General features: G+C 39.2%; 1 protein-coding gene across 1 annotated transcript; it reads right to left on the bottom strand.

Annotated features, from left to right (window-relative positions):
- Positions 1–41: 41 nt before the first annotated feature.
- On the bottom strand, positions 42–22,917 carry LOC105385226. The gene is made up of 14 exons (XM_038111889.2): positions 22,760–22,917; positions 11,652–11,764; positions 9,746–9,884; positions 9,180–9,330; positions 8,251–8,355; positions 7,169–7,306; positions 6,078–6,273; positions 5,527–5,719; positions 4,957–5,208; positions 4,618–4,782; positions 4,140–4,306; positions 3,711–3,878; positions 1,039–1,230; positions 42–363 (listed from the first exon to the last, which is right to left on the bottom strand). Exons 2-14 carry the CDS (start codon positions 11,713–11,715, stop codon positions 272–274), a joined length of 2,022 nt encoding a protein of 673 aa, XP_037967817.2. The 5' UTR covers positions 11,716–11,764; positions 22,760–22,917; the 3' UTR covers positions 42–271.
- Between the last annotated feature and the right edge of the window lie 209 nt (positions 22,918–23,126).

The raw sequence follows: 23,126 nt of genomic DNA, 5'->3' as shown, positions 1-23,126 counted from the left end.
TAGTTTTATTTATCTAAACATAGTAAGTAAAAGTCAACACATTGTGGCAGTGACTTTATTACAAAATCTTACGTATTAAAATACAAATGCAAACAAATATCAATTATTAAAATTACAGTCACTAGGTGAAATAGAAATAAATATGTACTGGATTCGTAATTAGTACAAAGCACTTATAATATCACATTGATGTATTCGAAAATCTTAAGACTAAATTATTTTAACGCTACGTTAACATTTAACAATAGTAATTATGACTAAACTTGTGACTTTAGTATCTGAAGTGTCCTTTCCGTGATCTCTCTTCATGGTAGACCCGCATCGGAGAGTAGGTGCCATTCGAAGACCCGTTGGTATTCAAACCTGCGATAAAAATAATACTTTTGTAGTAAAAAAGTCTTAAAAATATTTAAAATATCGCCAGATAGTTTGTTACCTTTTAGAGTACCATCCACTGTGCTCGCTTGTAAGAAGATGAAAAGGTAATTTTATTACTTAAGTACTTAATAATACATTTAGTTTTGATTTACCTACCGATTGGATTCTAATTTATGATTTAATTTTAAGAGCCCAAAAGATGATTTCCCCAGCAACGCTACACTCTAGTCCAGCATAAGAAAGCAAACTTGAAGATGGCGACATTTTATGTGGTAAGTCAAATCTCATGCAACATCTATGGATATTAATATTATATCTCAATACTTAATCTTTTATTGCATCCATAAGTAAGTTTTACAGGTGTTCAATACATAAAATTAGGAACTTTATGGACCCTGTCAGGCCCTGCAAATTAAAACTAATATAAAGGGTTTACAAATATCCTTCAACCATCATATAGGTATCTCCGGAGAGTCTTGAAACATTATAAAATTAGATATCTAAACCCTACATAACAGTGGACTATAGCGAGTCGCTGGGGAAACTAAAAGAAATAGAAAAAGAAGAGTGTCTTGCACAACAAAGTTAATCAAATATTTTTTTTGTCACTTGCTCTCACATTATACTGTATTGTTCCTTGCGACATAAAAAATAGTTTACCTTGCAACAAAGTCTGAGGCGGCGCGACGGAAGGCGCCTGGCATTTAGGCGCCAACACAAAGTGGTACAAGGCGAGGTAGGCCGCGGCGATGACCAGTGACGTCACCGCCAGGGCTCGGTATACCTCCCTGGCTGCGTCCAGGGCGGGGGCTTCGGAGACGATGCCGCCGATTATTGCGCCGATGCAACGACCTGGGGGGTTTAGAAGGGTTAGAATAGGTTGGAGGGCAATGATTTTGAAAAGTGATTGAAGGAAATGGCTAAGCTCTATTTTCGTTCCCTGAAGGCTGTTCAAGCAAAATATAAATGCGGTAACCGCTCTTCTAGCCTCTCGGAAGTCCTAGGAGCCGTATGTTCATACTGGTCGTATTTAACGAGCGCCCCTGATTCGACTGGCGAATGATAAGCCCGCAAACCGCATAAGTGACATTCGGCTGTTCGTGGTTAGACGAAGAAGACAAAGGCATTTAAACGAAAATAAGTTGTAGAACTATTTAGGGTGGATTCGTCCAAACTTCTCGTTACACGAGAATAACTATACTGGAATAAAATTTATACGCGAGTAAATATCTGGGATAAGTACATTTGCATTCTACCAAGTTATACCATGATTAATTGAATGAACGAGGAACGAAACTGTAATGGGACTAAAATAAAAATAGCTGCTTTTCAAAGCATGCAATAGAAATGACATGACAACTTAGTTTGAATGGATTATAATAGTATAAAATTGTTTATGTTTTAATATTTTATTCGCTGTTGTTATTCTGAGAATTTGCCTTTTAACGTACTTTTGTTTATGTTCTGACAGATGTGTTTATATGTCATTATGAGTGGATTCGTCCAAACATCACGTTACACGAGAATAACTATACCGGAATTAAAATTATACGCGAGTATAGCCAAACCAGGAATATAAAAACCCTCGCCATATTGCGGAAAAGCAATAGAACTTTTTTCTTGCACTGGTATCACAAAGTGTCATAAACTCAAAATGTCATTTGTCTATTGCTGTCAAATTGTGGTGCTGTCAATGCGTAGTGTTTATTATAGCTTTTGTGAGTTTTTTGTGTTTCTAAATGCCGAAAACTATCCATAGCCGTGAAAGGAAACTAATTTACCACATACACAAGTATTTATCGGAGTAAAAGTCTGTGGGATTGGACTTTATTTCTCTTGATAACATAACTGATGCTATTGTCAAAATGACTTGTAGGTGTATAGTATAGTATGAGCAAATAAATTGGCAAATTTTTAAGCTATTACTGTAGTTTTTATTAACTACCTACATTACAATAATTGAAACAGAAATTGAAAAATTGATTATTAATCTTGGTGGCAGTGAAAGCGACTCATCAAGGGACGGCGAATCCGAGACATCTGAAATATATCATATGAATACCTACATATCAAATCGGTTGAATATTTAGGTTCTAATTTTGACTGATTATTCCTACACATATTTTAGTTCTGCATGCAAACCTGTAAGAGGCTAAGATGTACTTTATTTCGAATTCCTGTAAGGATGGAAAATAATAAGCCACTTACTCTTGTCTTTTGAATGCTTAAAACCATTTCAGCAAATATGCCTTTAGATCATTTTATCTATTTATCCGTTAATGAGTACCTACAAGGTAAATACCTACACAACTGTAATATAAATGTGGGTGTGCACGATGTTTTCCTTCACCTTTAGACTGTTAGTACACGTCATGTTACTTAAGTTCCAAATAACCCATAGGATATATCCTCTCACTGAGCTACTCACACTCTTTTCAAAATAAATCATAAATACATTACTATTATAAATTTGAGCATGGCCAATTCACATTGGTATGACTATACTTAGTGTTGCAGTCCTCAACGCGAATGTGGCGCTCTTAATACAGGGTTTTTATATTCCTGGTTTGGCTTTAAATATCTAGGATAAGTACATTTGCATTCTACCAAGTTATACCATGATTAAATTGAATGAACGAGGAACGAAACTGTAATGCAACTAAAATAAAAATAGCTGCGTTTCAAAGCATGCAATAGAAATGACATGCCAACTTAGTTTGAATGGATTATAAAAGTATGAAATTGTTTATGTTTTAATATTTTATTCGCTGTTGTTATTCTGAGACTTTGCCTTTTAACGTACTTTTGTTTATGTTTTGACAGATGTGTTTATATGTCATTATGACGGTTTTCTAATCAGCTGATGTGCTGCCGCCATTACAAAATTACTCTCGGATAAGCTCGTTACACGGTCAATTTTGGCGGTATAACATTTTATTCTTGGGATAAGCTAGTTATCTTGGTTTCAGGTTTGGTAGAATGCAAAATCCTGCTTACTCGCGAGTAACTGGTACTTTACTCGAGAGTAAAATTTACTCGACGTTGGCCGAATCCGCCCTATGACGGTTTTCTAATCAGCTGATGTGCTGCCGCCATTACAAAATTACTCTCGGATAAGCTCGTTACACGGTCAATTTCGGCGGTATAACATTTTATTCTTGGGATAAGCTACTTATCTTGGTTTCAGGTTTGATAGAATGCATAATCTGCTTACTCCCGAGTAACTGGTAGTTTACTCGTGAGTAAAAAGTTACTCGACGTTGGTCGAATCCGCCCTTAGACTCTAATTAATCCATTAATCCTCTGATGGTCAATATAACAATCATACGTACCTAAGCAGAAGTGCGCAATAACCGGCAGCGCCTGTCCCGTAGCGGTGTACTTCCTGGGCACCAGGTGTCGGAAGTAGAGCACGGCGGTCACGTGCACGAGGCTTAGAGTCGCCACTTGCAGAGCCGAACTCACCAGCACCAATGACGGGTCGGTGCTGTAGCCGAGACCTGGGGAGATGCGGGTAGTTAGTGAGTTGTTGGACTGGGAATGGGAGAGAATGGTAGGGTTGGAGATAGCATGGAAGGTTTCCCAGATAACGCTGCAGCGTTATCTGGGAAACAGAGTGACCTTTGAAAGTCCACTGAGGTCCAAATAGGCAGATAGGTACTTATTACAAAGCCAGTTGAAATGCAAAATTACGGTGAATCCATATTTTGCAAGATTCAAAGCTCAGAAACAAAAAGTTCGCCCCTCGCCACCTCACTCACCAGTAAACCGCAAGCAATAGAACGTAAAGGCAGCGATGAATATGTTGGAGTGTCCGAGGAAGTCGACCAGTCCTTCCGCCCACCACAGCACAGGCACGGCCGGTAGTGCACCTACTGTGTAGGCGAGGCCGAGGAGAGTGTCTGTGCCGTTCAGGTCTAGGACCGTCCTGGAAGAAGTAGAATGGAAGATTAATTGGTTTTCAGGTCTGGAAGGAATGCTAAATATGAATTGTTTATCAGCAGCCAGTAATAGTCATCAACTTGTATTTCGATGTCTGAAGATAGGTCGTAATATTACTTTATTGAACTCCAATAGAGAAATGAAGAGTAAAGAGTGTATCTCTAGAAATAAGTTACAATCGGTGGCTTATCTAAAAGCTGGTCATGGTCACCACTTACAGGTTACATTAACCTCAGAGAGGGATTGGATACATGGTGTTAGAGTTTTTCTCAAGTTATTTAGTATCAAAAACCTTACCAAGGCAAGTAAGTATCAATAGCGCTCCACAAAGTCCCCAGTAGAGTCACCACGGCGAATATAGCGGCGGTCTCGGCTCCGTACCGCCGGATGGCGTTCATGGGCATCGTGAGCACGCCCGTCGCCGTGTGCCACCACCACTCGGGCGCTGATAGCGGCATGTGGCTGGAAGGAATATATGACGTTAGGCCAGGAAGTTATAACGTATTTCTCATAATACTGTGTATTTTATACTGTCCAGATTACGTGGTGGCTGCAGAGAGAACGTTATGCTTTGATCTCTATTTTAGTCTCTAAAGTGTATCTTTCAAGATTCTATCAAAATAAAACACACCATACCTGTCAAATATCAGGATCAAAGCTCCAATCAGCATGAACACCGCATGCATGACAAATGGGATCAAATATGGCGCTTCCGGGACTTCCTTGGCCGCTAGACCGGCTAGTGGCGGAAATATCACCAGCCCGATGGTTCCCACAGCCAGTTGTCTTCCAACGTCTCCTCGACCTAGCGAGGTCTCTCGAGTAGCGATGACGCAGGCTGCGCCGAGGAGCGCCAGGGCTGCTGTGGGCCAGATGTCCGCAAGCACCCTGAAAAATATGAAAGATTTTTATATAACATGGTTGAAGAATCTGGACTTGGTAGTAGGAGCCCTCTGGCAAGATAGAAATAGTGCGATGAGGCCATGAGTAGACTTTCAGCTGGACTAAGTAAGGAATAAGAGCTGGCGTTTGCCCTTCGTTCCTTGCTTCATAGTGGAGATTATAAATATGGTAATAGTAATAGGTGGATCTTTCGATCACATACAGCATTTCTTTTCATCTGTAAAACATTTGTTTCTAATCCTTGGAGCTGAAACATGATCCTCAGCTGATGTGAAAAATGACAAAAGAACAAATCAAACCTACCTGACAACCAAATAGCTCCAGAACGTATAGCTCGGGTCGCCAATGACCAGCCTGCACTGAGCCTCGGCCAGCACGCCGTCGGGTTCGTCGTAGGGGTCCAGCACCTGGCAGCGCACCGCCGGCCGGCACTCGGGGTTGTCTTCTAGAAGCTGGTCCAGACGGTTTTGGGGAACGTTGCATTTTGAGGGTTTCGCTGTAATAGGTGATTAACTAAATGTTAGATGGAAGAAGGCGGGCGCATCGATAGAATTAATGAGCATGGTTTATGTCGAAGAGTTTAAAACCACAAGAGTAGTCATCTTCCGCTTCGGGCATTTTGTTTACTCCAACGAAGGTGTTTAACATAATGGCTATGCTTGGCAATCGCAAGGCTTGTTGTTGCACCGGTGATGCTGGCCATCACTGGACTGTGGTATTTAGTGTGACTATTCTGCCACAAGTTGGTCGCGAGACGCTTATATCTAGATTGTCGGCAGGGTCAATGTGACATTGCCTATCTTACACCCCTTGCCGAACGCTGCTAAAACAAAAGCCTATCGAATGCATCTTACCAGTCTTATAAGTGCACCAATCAGCGGTGTCGTTCTGGCGCGGCGCCGTCAGCGACAGCGGCACGCGCATGCGGCCCGCGTGCTGCATGTAGACCAGGCACTCCACGTCCGTCTCCCCGGTGAGGCAGAGGTGCGGCGGGTTGAGGTCATAGTCGTCTTCTTCTTCTTCTTCGTCGCGCGCGATTAGGGGCTCTGCCTGGGGAGAGATGGGGCGGGTGTTCGGAATTGGGTCGACGATTTATGATATGCAGCTCGTGGAAATCATTTTAACCAGTAGAGTTACACAATAATAAAAATAATAATAAGATGATGATAGTCGATAGCTTTCGCTTCGTAATTGCACTTCCTGTCGTGTGTGAATTAACAGCAAACAACAAACGGCATTCAGAGCTCATTATTTATTTGAGAATATTGTTTACTCACATAATTATGTTTACTAAGCGAAAATTTGCCGCTGATAGCTGACTTCACGCAATTTTCTACGGTTTACGATGAAAATACCTATAATTTGTCTACTATAATGATGAATTGATTAATCAGTTGATCGCTGATATCGGGTGTTTACCACATCATAATAATAAGATGATGATAGTCGATAGCTTTCGCTTCGTAATTGCACTTCCTGTCGTGTGTGAATTAACAGCAAACAACAAACGGCATTCAGAGCTCATTATTTATTTGAGAATATTGTTTACTCACATAATTATGTTTACTAAGCGAAAATTTGCCGCTGATAGCTGACTTCACGCAATTTTCTACGGTTTACGATGAAAATACCTATAATTTGTCTACTATAATGATGAATTGATTAATCAGTTGATCGCTGATATCGGGTGTGGTAAACAAGTTTGCTAGTAAGCACCACAAACAGGCAAGCGCAGCGTGTGTTGGATCGATGACCTTAGACAGGCAGTCTGGATGTGGAAAGCCGTGGACAGAGTGTTGGGAAAGATCAGCAATGGATGATTCCAGCCTGAAGAATGCAACTGATCTTGAAAGGTGAACCAAACAGGGCGTGCAACACGCGGCATTCGTTGGACACAATTTCTGCCACGCTTTATCTATCTAGCTAGACGTATGGAGAAACTTACCTCAGTCTCATTGAGTATATTCGCGTAGAGAGGCCGCACGGTGGTAGTGGTGGCGGGCACGGGGAACGGCTGCGTGAGCCACGTCATGTTGTCGTCAGCGCATCCGTATTCGCACTTCGTCACCGCCAGCACTCCCGTCTGGGGGATAGGAGGAGATGGTTAGGGGAGAGCGTGGAGACCCGGGGGTCACTCTATATGACGAAAAACGAAGTTTCGGAGCGCTGCTGCGCGAGCCACAACTTTCATTGTATCAGCTCTCGTTCATTACTTTTAAGTCAGACATAGAGTAAACCTTCAGATGCCACATTGGTTAGTAACTTCGACTGTTGTATGGATGAACATTCCGTGTGGAATGGTTTTGTTTTATAGCATATCTGCATTCTGCAACCACCTGCCAAGCGTGGATATTATGGCAACAACGCTGCCATCTTGATGCTGTAGTCTGTACCCTACGTTTAGGACAGGATCCTGATTCACTTGGTAATGTTTCAAAGAATGCACAGATATCATGGATCTTTAGCCATGATCTGACTAAAGCAATTCTTCTTATAAGACATTTTACTTTAGATACCCACTTACAGTTTAAAAGCTCTACGCTTTTAGAATCGAAAGCCATTATTTACTTATTGGGAAAGATAAAAACAGCAACGAGTTTTTGCCCACGGTGTTTCGTTGGCTACGCGAAATGATTAAGCAACTTTATATTGCTTTATTAATTGGTTGTAATTGCGTCCAGCATTCCGGTCTCCCATCTACGCATCCGACACGGAAATACTCGGCATTTAGACGAATAAATAATAACAGTTGAAGGATAATGTTGGTTGAATTCAATATCATATCAATCTAGTAAGGTTGCATGACATTATTTATTCCCAACAATTAACTTGTACTCTTTTTGTACGGAGTATTGTCACAAAGTTTCTAAAGTCTGTATAGAGACAGAAGACAAACTCCACGAATAAATAGCTAGGTACCTACAGCCAGATGCAAAGAACCCTAATCCCTCTCAAGAGGCCTACCTACAATATTAACCTGAAAACCGTCAGGACAGTCTAGCGGTTAGTTGACTAACTACCACCTACCTTCTCTCCGTCCCAGCGGTTGCACCTCATGCCCTCAGCACAGACCTCCTGCATCACGTACGCTCCATCCTGGTCGCACATGAACAGCACCTCTGGCCGGCGAGCCTGTTAAACAAACAACCATTGTCATGTTACCACCCCACTTGGGTATTCGCGTATTTGCCAAAACAGCCATTTGTGGTCAGGGTATTTGCACGAATTATTGCCGAATTGGCTAAAATGTCGGTATTTGGCATTATAGTAACAGCAATAATCAAATAACAAATTTAACCTTTTGGCGACTTATAGCCTAGTGGGGTGCCACCATCAAACCAAAACAGCAGCAACATTCCATCCACCACAAATAAAGTAAACAAACCTAACCGACCAGTTTTAATGGACAAAAACCTAGAGATTCTGTATGGTTCATAAATTATGCATATCTCGTCGGAATACAAAGCGGAATTATAATGCAACGGGAAACAAAAAACAGACGAAACTTTCACAGTGTGTCTGTTTATAAACGCGATCGCGAGCCGTCGCGTGGATATTAAAAGTGATGTAAAGGATCCATAAAGTAAATATAGAAATGCGCGTTATGACTGTTATAAACAGACGATTAATAAATAACCATTCATTAAATGGTAACTTTATACTTATGAATGCGAAGATAAGGGCGAGGTATAAGTATTATTGCTTGATATAAAAAGCACATAATTGTACCGAGTGCCTACTTGAACGTCTTTATCGGTACGACTTGAAAATGCTGCGTTATTGATTGAATTTAATTTTACAATCACACTCGTTAAGTTAATGTTCAGAAAGCGGAATTTATTGAACCAAAACATATCATAACCTAGAATAGACAAATGTGAATCTACCTTCTGGAATATTCCCAAGATAAGTAGACCCCTAATTTTAACCGTCTTGCAAGAAGCACAAGGACTCACCTCATGTCTCTCAGTGTAAGGGACAGCCAGCAGCAGAAGGTAGAACACAGCGCTCAGGATAAGACATAAGGCCGTGATCACCCTCAGCAGTTTCCCGGAGCCACTGGGGCCCGAGCCGCTGCCGCCCGTCGAACCACGACCCACTGATAACCTAGAAACATTGGAGGATGGTAGGATAACGCTCGCTGTATGAACTCGGAAGGACTCTTAGAGACAACCTTAAATTGACTTTAAGCGGGATTCTAATTATATTCTAAAACATTCAAAATGGCAGCCATATCAGATAAATAATCTGGGTTGACTTAAATAACACACGATGGCTTCCAAGAAAAACTGAATAGAAGGAGACGGTCGCTTGTATTAAATTTATTAACGTTGGTTGCCTTTTGTTTTTGTTTTATTTTGTGGCGCACATTGAGGTATTTTGGCGAATCCATAATGCACATATTAATAACAGAACTACTACCTACAACTACAACACTGTTTCCAGTTGTTGCTTGCGTGTTTCCTCAAGAATGCAACGGAAATAAAACTCAATAGCCGGCCGGCGATGGTGATCAACTTACTTATCAAGAAGTGGTCCCAAAATAGCGGGGCCAATTAGGGCTACGCAGGGCGCTACTGCCGATATTAGTCGAGCTTCACCGCGATCCAGGCCCACCGACAGCATATGCAGGGGCAGGAACGGGAATATGCAGCCAATGCCTGAAAAAATAAAAATAAACAAGCCATAGACAAAGACATACTAGCTGGCACAAAGGTGAAAGGAGTAATATTGCAAAGGAGGTGCAAAGGGCGTTTTTAATCTAAGAAGGAGGTCAGTAGCAATAGCAAACAGTCCTCGCAATCTTCTATGTAACAAAGGTGCAGCTTCCTTTTTACGCATTTATTTTTATTCCTTGTAAAGGAAGGATAAGAAAGGAAGCAATTATGTTCCTATCGCACTTCTCATAACATCGCTTCCATTCACAGTCACGATGAATTTCTTTCCCATAAAATAACTATGAACATCTGCTGAACTTTCAACTTGTTATAATCGATTTAACAGTTAACTCCGAGAATCACCATGTGGTTATAACATTGTATCGCATTTGGGTCACGTATAAGTGCAATTACAGTAGTGAGTGCTTAGAGGTGAATGGGCGCTAAATCATTCGCCTATACAGCCACTATAAAGCACTTGGTACCCACTATCGTGGTGTTATAAAGGAACAGTGTTATAACTCCAATAGTACAGCTAGGATTTAGCGTAGGTTTAAAACGGTATCATCTCATAATACTCGAGATACCTACGAAGAATGTGTACTCTATGTAATGATTATCCGTGGCAAAGGTACTAAATAAATAAATAAATAAATATGTGGGGACATCTCACACACGGCCATCCGACCCCAAGCTAGGCAGAACCTGTATTATGGGTGTCGGACAGCTGATATATCTACACAAATACATAGATAGATAGATACTAAATATAAATATCAACACCCAAGACCCGAGTACAAATATCTGTCTTTTAACAAATATCTGCCCCAGCCGGGAATCGAACCCGGGACCTTCGGCATAGCAGTCAGGGCCACTAACCACTACGCCATTCGACCGTCAACTGTTTTAAAACTCTGAAATTGCATTTGAACCATATGTAAGCTAGATTATTTTATCTACCTATAGGTACCTACATACATATCAAAAGATTACTAATTTAATGTACTTTCAAAACCATCGGACCAGTATCACTAGCTCTGTATTGGTCCCGTCCCGTGAAAGCAGTTACCTCACTGCAATCACTTTACAGCGGCCCTCTCTTTATAAGGAAGGTTGAATGTAGCAGCTTTAAGAATCCTACTTTTTGTGTTAGCGACATCTGAAGATGGTCAGACAAGTGGAGAGCTACAAACAGGATTTATCTGTATGTTTTTGATGCCACTTCGGGGAATGCACTGTAATTAAAGTAACAACCTATGAGAGCACTCGGATAATCACAGACATTTCAAGAGTGGCAGATTCCGCTCGTATCTGAACTAACATGGCCTAGTCATTTCCGGAGTTCTGAAGGATCTCCTTACACTTGTATAAATCTAAATGTATAGATACTTAGTAGGTAAAACAGAGTGCTTTTCACGTAACACAATATTGAGTTTCAGTTTTACGGAGGAGAGCTCGCCTTCGTAGGTACTTACCTAAAAAGATTAAGTTCTCCTTCTCTGGTAGGTTGCTTAAAATACAATGTTCCTATATTCCATACCTAAGTGAAAGTGCTTTTAACGACGATAGCACGCACGTTTTCAAGCATTTCATAAACCTCATTCACGCCTGGCCATATAATCACTGCTGCACATTTATTGTCATGCTATATGCTATGCTAGATCCAACACAGAAAATAGGGGGATTCTGTTGACCATTTCCTCCATATTCTAAAAGTGATTTTTCGGACTTAGTCTGCTTACAGTATAAGTAGACTGTTCAGAAACATACCTGAGAGGAAGCAGAAAAGTACGCATTTCAGCGAGATGAGGTTCTTGTTGACTATCTGCTTCATGTTGACGAGTGTGATGCAGCCCGGGTGTGAAATCACATGGTGCCTCTACCTGAAAACAAAATTATTTAATTAGTCTAATTATAACTAAAAAGCTAAGTACCAATTTCTCCATAGTCGGTTAGAGCATAACCAGGTATTAGTGGTTGACTTTTGACACATCTGTCAAGAATTTTATATGGAGATGCGTATAATTAATGAACGGTCCTACTTACTGATTCCCGAGTTACGGAGATCATTTCCAGTACCGAGATTTGGCCGAGATGATCTTTATCTCGGGCGAAATTGGAAAAATGGTATTCTGGCGATCTCGCGTAAAACGTCAAACGTCAAAATTTCTATGTGTTTGACGTTAAATTTCAGATTTGAAGCGGACATATTAGGGGAGAGTTTAAACAGAGATATATCTTGGGTTATGAGAATGATCTCCGAACCTCCGGAATTGAGCCCGGTCGGTTAGATAACCGACAATGGAGAAATTGCGACTTGTATATAAGTAACTATAACTAGTAAAAAAAAAACTTGCGAGCTTTTTGAGTCTATTTTGTTTTCATCAAAAAAGGATAGAATAGGTACTTGAACTAATATTACTATTATTAGTTCAATGGATACAATAGCTTTAGGTCTTTAACTACTTTCAACGCAATCATTATTTCTTAATTTATCCAACCTTATCCTGACGACTTTTCCTATCAACATAATTCCATTAGTTAGGAGTTAGGATCCCATATTCTTTCATGTTTTCCTACACTATATCCAGAAGCCTAAACCCACAACGATATTTATTTGTCCCGCTTCACGCCATCGCCAGTGGACACGGCAAATAGAGTCACAGCACTCACAGCAAATAGTGTTAGTAATCAGGATAGCTCGGGTCTTTTACAAATCGGGGCCACGGACATATATTTACACCCACGACTCTATGTGCAATACTCACGTATGAAAATAAACACTGAGACACGCGTGACACCAACACTATTGTTGTCGTTAGAATATGTAGGAATACGAGTGCGATGCAGAATGGCAGAGAACGAAACCAATAATTGGAATCTTTATTATCTCGGCTTATAGGGTTCTGTACAATAGAAACTACCTACACCAACAGTATCGCCTAAAATCATATAAATTTAAAGAGGCCTAATGAATGAATTAATACATAGGGGTGCCTCACTGAACCAAAGGTTCGACACTTCACCTTAATCTTCCTCATATAGAGATCGTATTTATTCAGCCCCTAAAACAATAACACATCACCATCATCAAACATCCTAGGTTTTTATGCAAACTTTTATAGCCCACCTAGCCTCTATATTCTTTAAATTGAATTGACCCTGTTTCGCAATTTAGATAAAGTATGGAATAGGGTTAGTGCGGGATGATGCATCAAATAAAATCGCATCATTTTTACTGACTCATTTTAAACCGTAGTCATCCTTTAAAAGTTATCTTAACACCACTACATTTTAATATTTTTTTACTTTGTTATACTTACTATTGGATTAGGTGACTAATTAAAAGTTTTACATTACATGCCAATAAATTAAGTACTTTAGGTTTAGTTTTAGCATAAAAACGTTAGTCATAGAGCCTTCCGATTGTATGCAAATGCAGCCTTATAGTTTACCAACTTATCCGACACCCACGCTTGATGCGTCTAAAAGCTCTCCATCTTCTTGAAAGCTCCCATATTATTATCCAGATAATGGAACTGAAATGCATTGTGTGTAAGATTATATATACTTTTAGAATAAAGCCATGTAAGTGTGTTTCTAAAGTTAAATAAAGTTACGCAGCGTTTGCGTCTTTATTAAAATATATATACGCGAATAACGCGAAGCTTCATAAATTAAATTGCAATGGCAAGCGGCTTTTGCAAATCAATTAATCTTTAGAAGAGGTACATCGGAAAGCTTGTTAATCGATAATAGCTAATCTAGAATAAATGGACACGTAGTGAAGTGACACGTACTTATTACGGCGTACTTATTATTACAAAAAGGTACAACGTTTTTTTAATGTTTATTACAAAAAAAAAAACACCCCAGGTTTACTTCACATTTATGTCATATAACACAACGCTAATGGCTGTTAGGTTACGGGAAAATTGCAGGAAACTTTTACGGAGAATGACTATTATTTCCCGGAGTTTCTGTTTGCTGAAATTTTTACTAACTAAGCTTTACCTTAGGTAAATACAGACTAACCTTTCCGAAATAGGGTTAATTCTAGACCTATCTATCTAGAGTCTAAATACTTAGTAAGTAAGTACCTTCGCAACATAGTAACATCTAGGTATTATCTAGGTTAGCACCTAGCACCGCAAGGATTTAAAATTTTGTTGTTGTAGGTATACTTAGGTAGTATAATACATTTTATTATAAAGAATGAGTCATATCACGATGGGAATACGCTGAATGTCATCACTGGATGATTGCATTGCCTGCATTTACATTTTACGAGCAAAGAGCTACATTTACTGAAACTACCTACACTTATCGATGCAGTTACTTATTGCTCAACGAGCTGTGTGCCGCCCACGAGCAAAAAACTATGAGAGTATGCGGGATCGATTACACTTTTTAATCCATTCAAAACAATGGCTGGTTGTGCGTTATTAAATTGTTTCTTATTGACTTTTTAAACTGTATTCACTGTATGGGGTACAATGTAGAGAGAACCGTTTATCTTAGGATATTTTAGGATTATTATACTTTATTCGCTTTATTTTATTTGCAATTATTCCGTTCATAAATGTGTTGTGTCGTCATTTTGGTCATCTTTCGTGAATACAGTAACTGTACCGGAAAACGTTAAATTTTCGCTTGGGTCATTATCGCTATAATCCGATTTAACCGATCAAAAGAAAAATAATTTCTTAGATATACTATCGTACAGTACGCTATAATAGCTATAATGACACCTGTGTGTGCATATTGATATCGATTCTGAAGGCAGAAATTTTAAATTTAGCGATGTCAAAACCTTAATTTCTTTGTTTAAAATTTGACTCTTTGTTTGTTTCCGTAAATGTCATTTTAGGCTAGCAAATTTTTTAGTTTGACAGCGTTAAAATTAGAATTTCTGCCTTCAGAATCAACATCATTGACACCTTAAAACCTAATTCTGTTTAATTCAATTACACAATGGACAAGCTTGTCACCGGCAGAAGTACAGCTATTATGAGAATGCAAGGTTATTTTGGGTCAATGAAATCAGCGGTCGGTCGTGATATTTTCCGTTTCGTCGTCCGATGCGGCTCGTATAAAGGGTATCACTGGAATCTGGGTTACGTTTGTGTTAACGTAAACATTAACAGACATTCTGTCCACTTTCACAGTGATGGCAAACCGCCAGTTACATATTGGGTTTCGATTTCGAGGGATACATAATGTTATAATTGGGTAAGATAAGAGCTTGTTTGACGGACACTATATAGGTAGAGGTATCATCTAGTTCTACTAATATACACATTTACATCTACTAATATATTAATATAGAGTCGATAGATGGGAGACGGTCGGTTTCGTAAAAGTGGTAAGTATAGTTAGCACCACCTACCACCACCGTAGTGGCCATCCTCCAGCTTACTTATTTTAGTTTACTTGGTATAAATACTAGGACCTTAATTGGTTGATAAAATTAACTACTTACTTATTTTGAAAACTGGAATCACCACGATTCTATCGAATTAAAAAAAAAACGGTGCTAGGAAAACAGTTTAGTAACTTTAATGGATTTTGCTTTTAATGGGGTCGGGAACGTTGCGTGCCTTGGTGTAGTTTGTTCCTTGGTTTCGGTGGGGTCACATCACAAGCCCCATTGCTGGTAGACCCGATAGACCAATTTAGATAGAAATATCTAAATTGTGTTAAAAGAAAGTATAGCCATGCACAAGTTCTCTTTCTATAGAATTTTGGACACATGTAGTATGCGGTTATAGTGTTGTTGCTATCGATTTTGAGTTTTATGGCGGAAGGAATCACCAATAAAACGAAAGTCCGCTTGAAAAGTTGTCAGTTGGCTTCAATTTGTTAGCTTGAGTAGACAAGGCAATTTAGTTTTTTTCAAGGTCCGATTGTTAAATCTAACAACAACAATAAGCACCATTTTCGATTGCGTCATGGTCGTGAGCAAAGAAATGTGGTTTTCTTGTGGACGTGGTCAGCCAAGCACGCATCAGCAAGTAGATAAGTACTTGCCTTATAACTAAAAGTAGGTATTTATCAAACTTTTAAGAATGAAATAAAATTAATCACATTGTATTATGTACTTAATGCATGAAGTGTAGATGCAATTGGGTGCTTATGGGGTAAGTACTACATAAGGTAATATGTGTACGGCGTATCTAGGAAGACTTAACGCAGGGTAGGCCCTAGGTAGGTACCTACTTACCTGCATTTAACTATACCACCTGCTAACTCTGAGATTAGTGTACTTACCTACCTAATAGGATATTAAGTATAAGGAATTAAGATAGATAATAAGTTGTGTTGTTTGTGTTGTGAATATTATAGTGAAACTGCGCGTGCACATTAACATTATGTATGACATGACGAGCCATAAAACTTATCATAATCATGTCATACTTACCTATTAGTTGGAAAATTACATCATCGTGGTACAAAAACAGAAACTAAGGTAGGTTGGTTAAGTAGCTTGGTACTTAGGGACAGAATTAAAATACAATGGCCCAGCACGCCATTGATCTTGATTTTAATAAGGCATAAGAACCTTGTTACGGATGATAATCCAACACAGAACCAGAGACAGTGAGTGTTGTGTCGCATACTAAGCAGCTGAATTTGTTTTAGACGGCCTACCAACTACTGAGTACCTACCAAAACTAAATCTTAAACCCTCTTTATCTGCTTTGAAGACTCGCAAACAACTCCCTATCATTATGAATTATTTATTATTAAATTATTTTTATGAAATTTTGTTTTATTTGTAAGTTACAGCGATCCATAATAATCCAATCCAACATAACTTTGCTGTACTAGACGTCTTCGTAACTTTGACGTTTGTAGCTTAGATTTACCTTCCTTCCAACCATTTTATAAATTATCAATTATCTACCAATTTCACATGCACATCATAATCATCATCAGCCAATAATCATCCACTGCTGGACATAGGCCTCTCCCAAGGAGCGCCACAACACTCGGTCCTCGGCCTTCCTCATCCAACCACTACCCGCCACCCGCCTAAGGTCGTCAGTCCAGCGGGCAGGAGGGCGTTCCACGCTGCGTTTGCCTGTTCGTGGTCTCCACTCGAGAACTCTTCTACCCCAACGGTTATCGGTTCTTCGGCAGATATGACCAGCCCACTGCCACTTCAGCTTGCATATTTTAACATGCACACAAACAAATAAAAACAAACAGGTCGGCAGTTTGGGAACCAAATCTTGTTAAGCTGGTGGCTTTGACCTGCCATTCGAACCGGCTTTATACCACCGATTTGCCAGACTCTCAACTTTTATGTGTGTTGAACACCACCTGTCTAGTTTATTGGTTTAGCTTTAGTACCTAGTTCGGTAACAGATGTTTTACACTATAAGTCGGTAGCACTAAGTTTTACTTATGAATTAAGAACAATACACTGCAATTCGACTTTTGTAGGTATAAGACTTACTTAGTTATTTATTTTGAAAATCATGGGCATAATTTTAAGAGACCTTACTTTAGCAAGTATTGCCAATAAAATACCAAGAGTTGACGATTACGAGAAAGATACAACTAAGGGTGGGTTGCACCATTTAACTTTAACTATTACAAACGTCAAATCTCTTGAAGATTGATCTCTCTCGTCAAGGGATTTGACGTTTGTAATAGTTAAAGTTAAATGGTGCAACCCACACTAAGTATACTGAAATTATACACAAATAGTTAAAGTTAAATATTTGAAAAGAACCACATATTAGCTAGCTGGCTGGACGGCCATCAACCGGGAGTGGACGTCGATGGCGTCACCGCTATACATAGAGGTTGAAGGTCTAGCTGGGACCCGTGACCGCATCGTGTAAAACTCAAACGTGTTCACGATAAAATGCGAATTAGCACCTTACGACTGTTTGGTACGGTGACACACCTAAGCTGAGTATGTTCCTTTTGCCATAAGTAAACGACAAAATAATACCATTGCAGTAAGTTTACGTACATACCTATGTATTTCTATGGTTATTTCTGGCAATAAATAGTTTCCTTTTTATTCCTAGGCTACAGCTCACAGTCACAGCATCATAATCTCAGTAATTATATAAAAATATTTAAACATGATTTCTAAAATAACTTGCTAATCAATGCCGGTGGTCATAGACCTACTAGCGTAGACAGAAGCTTGTCTTCTAATAGAAAGATTGGATCACAGGCACAGCTGAAATTAGCCAAGGAATCGTCTCCATGTCTATTTCTGTAGAAGCGACAAACTCTCGCGGGACCAATGTTTGGGGTTGGTTAATCGGAGTCTTGAAATTTTTTATGGTCGTTTGCGTCGAATTGCTTTTTTAATGGCTCTTGATGGTTTTCTCATGAATTTTACAGTTAGAGGTAACTACCTAGTTACTTTAACCTTTGTTTATTACTTATAAAAATATTTTAGATGTAACTAGGTAAGGTAGGTACTTACCTAGGGTCTGGGTTACCATGATTTTCCTAGGTTTCATTATAAAATACTAGAAAGTGTACCGACGCAAAATTTTGATTGGTATTGGCCAGAGTGACCAATATCCGTTTACAACCATCCTCCAAAGCAACGTTAGTACCTACCTATGAATAAAACATGAATGAAACATCAATGAATGAAAACGTACTTACTTATGATTTCACGTCACGTAGGTATGCATATTCGACAGTTTATTATCTAATAATAATACCTACCTACTAGTATAGTTTAGTCACCCATAAAGCACTATCAACCCACCTCTACACAGAAAAAGTCTTTAAGTAAGACGCTTTCAGAATATTGCAGACTACTTATTGGTACCTATCCCCAAGTTATCCCCTCAATACTCAATGTTCCAAAGTGACCGAGTTATTTTAACACTACGATCCACGATAACCTTTGTGAAGCGAGGCGAAGATACGACAATAGATAGATCGCATAGTGTCATAATAACTTGGCATTTAGGTAAGAATTATGTTTATATACTTACATATAAATGAGTCATCTGTAATTTATGTATTGATTTTTACAATTTAGCTAGTGTTATACATTTAGCTAACTTCTTACTTACTTATATAGTATGTAGACCTAAAAGTTCAAATTAAGTAGTCTTGAAATTGCAGTATGGTACGTAGATATTGTACGCACGTTAAAGATAAAGTTTTTCATCTCGTAGCTAAAGTGTCTGGGTATTCATTTTCCTGAACAAACACAGACAGGGTTCAGGAAGAACATACATATAAAGGTACACTAGGTAGGTGGGAGGAGGCTAGGTGGTTAGCTACATCAATAGGAAGCAGGGACAGATAAAACCTTATGAGGCTGCAGAATATAGGGGACTACTAGCTAGCCGTAGCGTCCGCATTCATTCATGATAATCTCTATCTATATGGTAGAGAAAACGCTGCTTTTATCAAGCCGTTTGAGATATTGTGGCTAGAAGAGTAATGTAGCTATAGAGTCTATAGTCTATAGGTACATTATGTTACAAATTGTAAGTTACTTTAGGTATATCTTGTTTAGCAAGCAACACACTGAGTTCGATTGGTAAACTTTACTGTGTATGAAACTTCCTGCTTTTCCACCACATGTTGGATTCTCATCGCGTTATAGATCGTTTTATCTATCTGATGCACGCGATATAACTAGGGTTCGAACGATACTTTCGATACCGAGTAAGTATCGATACTTTCGTTCGCGATACTCGATACTGAGTACTCGATACTTTTGGACCGATACTTTTTCGGTATCGATACCCTCGTCTCGATACGCAAATCGCTGGTATCGAGTACTTTATAGTACAATATAATATGATAGGCCTACAAACGACCTACTATATTTTTATGAAATTGTTATAGGAACACATACGTACACTCAGAACTCAAACTATTCATCCTCAAAAGGTCTTAAAACAAAACCGATCCGTTAAAACCCCAGAATCTTGCATATTTTTTGTATTCATTTGCTATTATCTCCAAAACTATTATTAAAAATGCAATGGAAAAGTAGATATTCAAGCTGGTGAAGGTCCAAAATGTATCTATTTCGTAAGTACTCGATACTGAGTAGTATCGATACTTTTGGACCGATACTATTTCGGTATCGATACCCTCGTCTCGATACCACATGAGTACTCGGTATCGATACCGGACGCCGATACTTCGAACCCTAGATATAACCTCGTATACATAAGTACCTATATTGTTCTTAGTCAAGTAGTGTTGTTACATTGCTAGAGACGGGAATCGGGACTTAAGTAAGTGCCTATAAGGACCTACCTAACTACCTAAATGAAGATTGATATTATGCAATAGAAAATTAAGAGTGACAGTGCGCCAGGGTTCTACCTCTATCAATAAAATAACATTCTCAATCTTGTTGTGTTATTTTATTTGCCGGAGAAATGAAGGTGCGTTTGGCTTGGAGTCGCTGCGACGAACACGATAAGATTGTCGTTCCGCTCCGAACAACTGGGGCAAGCCGGCATTGTGTTGTTTCTTTGAAACCATACGAATTGGAGAGCTAAATAAATGTCAGCAAGCATTTAGGATTGCTACATTTACATTAATTTGTGGCGGTTTCACTTGTTTAAGAATACTTGCATTTAAGTTTTTTTCAGATTTCAGCTTATTATTAAAGTAGAACTGACAATAGCCTACCTACTTTACCTATGTACAGAACTGTAAAGTATAGGTATCTAAGGTATTTCCTTATTTCGGTACCTAATAATACACGTTCTCCCTAACCATTACCGTACCGTATGCTTTTCAAAGGGACGCCGTAGCTTTCCATGCAAATCAACGTCTGCATGGCTGAACAGTTCGAGATTTACCTTCGCTCCATGTGGAGTAGGTAGTACTGCACCGTTGTGACTGTTGAAGATTTATTGATTCCGACCACTCCGTGTTTTATGAGTGGAATAAAGGGTGCTTTCTCGCTTGGCCAAGAAAGGGAACGGTGAAATGGTACGATGACCCCAGTGACCGCGGCGCACCCCGCACGGTTCACGTCAATATTGTATGGAGTATGGATAGGTGGATTTATTTATACGATCACCTGTAGAATCTCACCCCTCGTGTTGTGTTCGTCAAGTGGTATGTTTCTAAAATGGTTCTTCTTCCTATTCAACTTTTTCAAAATGGATCTTCCTATTCAACTTTTTCTAATAGTCCTTTACTTATTGCTACAAATCAGGTGGGTAGGTATTTGGAGACGGTTTCTACCAGTTAGAAGTTAAATTCAAATAAGAATTCAAAGAAGAGTTTAAGTCGTAATCGGCCGTATATACACAAAAAAACCAAATGTGGTCCGCGCGAGATCATAAACTAACATGATGCTACATTTATTATTACAGTCGACTTTTTATTAGCCAGCCAGCGGAAGCCGGCCTGCCATTTATTAAAAACGTTTGTTGTCAAAAATCGTTGCCAGGCCGAAATGGGGCACGTCTGAGACTCACAATAGCTGCAAGGCACGACAACATGTTCAATTTACTTATTGATGAGACCACTCTATTTTCTTGTTGGACACTGCTAGGTAATAAATCTACTTGTGTTGCAATACCCATGTCAATGGGAAACGCCGTTGTAGAGGCTTGTCAGGTCGGCTATAAAAAGTGTTCTGATAAGGTTACGAACCCCAAATTAGGCTTGCGCGTAAGGGGTCGGTCAGCCAGAAACCTTACCAGGCGGCAGCATTAGCATAATTGGAGGCCGACGGCTTAACCGACCGGTTTAGTGTACAACTCCTCACACATATGTAAATGACGTCATCCATGACATCACCCTACCGCCAGATGCTGAGCTTTTCGAAATCTCACAACGTTCCTTCCACAAAGTCTGCGTGAAATCGTGACAGTTAGTGACTGGGCGTTTATAAATAAAGCTTGGATCTCAGTAAAATTATGTGTGTTGGGCAACAAATGAATAAAATTAAAGTCTGCTTGATGTAATTAAAGCGGGTAACGGCCCCCAAATAATGTGCTTGTGTTTTGTACCGCACAATAGCACGTGTTGCGTGACGAAAGGTGTTGATCGAAATTCGATGAAGACCAAACATCATTTTATGGGTTCAGCAATGTTCGACAAGATTCGACTATTTAGGGTAGGAGGCTAGGACATGCTAGAGCCAGGGAACTAATAATTCTGAACTCTGAATTCCTCCTATTTACATGTAGGTATAGGTACATAATGCCACCATACGAGTAACACAAATGGAATAAACTTTTGTCTCACCTGCAAAGGTAGAAAAATTCACATGGCTATTCCACGAAATGTTGCGTGCGGAAATTCATCGGAATTGTAACTTTTATGTATTTTAATAGTAGGCAGATGTTTTAAGCTGTCACCGGAGTCACCGCTATAGTGGGATATCTAGGTCGAGGCGCACCTAGTGTGTCCGCACCCCTAGACACTCCCGCCCTTTACAAATTATGATGTGCGACTACCTATTTACCTATTAAAGTCCATGAAATGTGTCGGTTTAATTAATTGGGAAAGTTAAATGTAGATTTTAATAGCTTTTATGGCGTTTATCCACGCAAGTAATTTAAATATAGGTACTTATAGATATTTTAAAAGGAGGGAAGTATACCTACTTAGATAGTAGAAGCTTATTTATAGGAACCCCAATAAAATAATTGTAATTTCTTGCTAACTATTTTATAACTTAATAACTTTCTAATAATTAAGTTAATACTTAGGTAAGTACTTAACGATAACGGTGTTCCTAACTAAACTTAAATTTTACAACTTAATTAAGTAGATATTACCTATACTGATATCAAACAAATGAAAGAAAATATAATTTACAAAATTAATGCTAGTGGACCTAGAAAGTAAAAAGATAAACGAATGCCCAAATAAAATAGACGAAAATAAATATTTACCACATCCAGAGGAAAGTAGTTTAATTCACTTTTAGTTCAAACTTCGTAACAATCAACTCGCGTTCACACAATTTTCTTGCGAGTACAATCACTTCACTAACACCACGTCTTTCCCACGCGAACACAACACTCTACTAAATGGAATGAAGAGAGCTTAGTTTACTCGGCATAGCGGTTGGCGCGGCAACGGGGAGGCGAGCGGTATCGTGATAATAATACAGCAATATAGCAACGGCATATATACCTACGAAGACGTCGACGGTTAGGTTGGCAGTGGCTGGATGAGGACAAAGTGTTGTGACTGTTGTGGTAATGCGAAGCTGTTTCGGAGAGCCCTACCTATGTGACCTAATAATGTTATGTTCAG

This window comes from Plutella xylostella, chromosome 13 (assembly GCF_932276165.1).
Source record: "Plutella xylostella chromosome 13, ilPluXylo3.1, whole genome shotgun sequence".
Taxonomy (NCBI): Eukaryota; Metazoa; Arthropoda; class Insecta; order Lepidoptera; family Plutellidae; genus Plutella; species Plutella xylostella.
The sequence above is the reverse complement of the archived record's forward strand: the minus strand, read 5'-3'. Positions and strand labels throughout refer to the sequence as shown.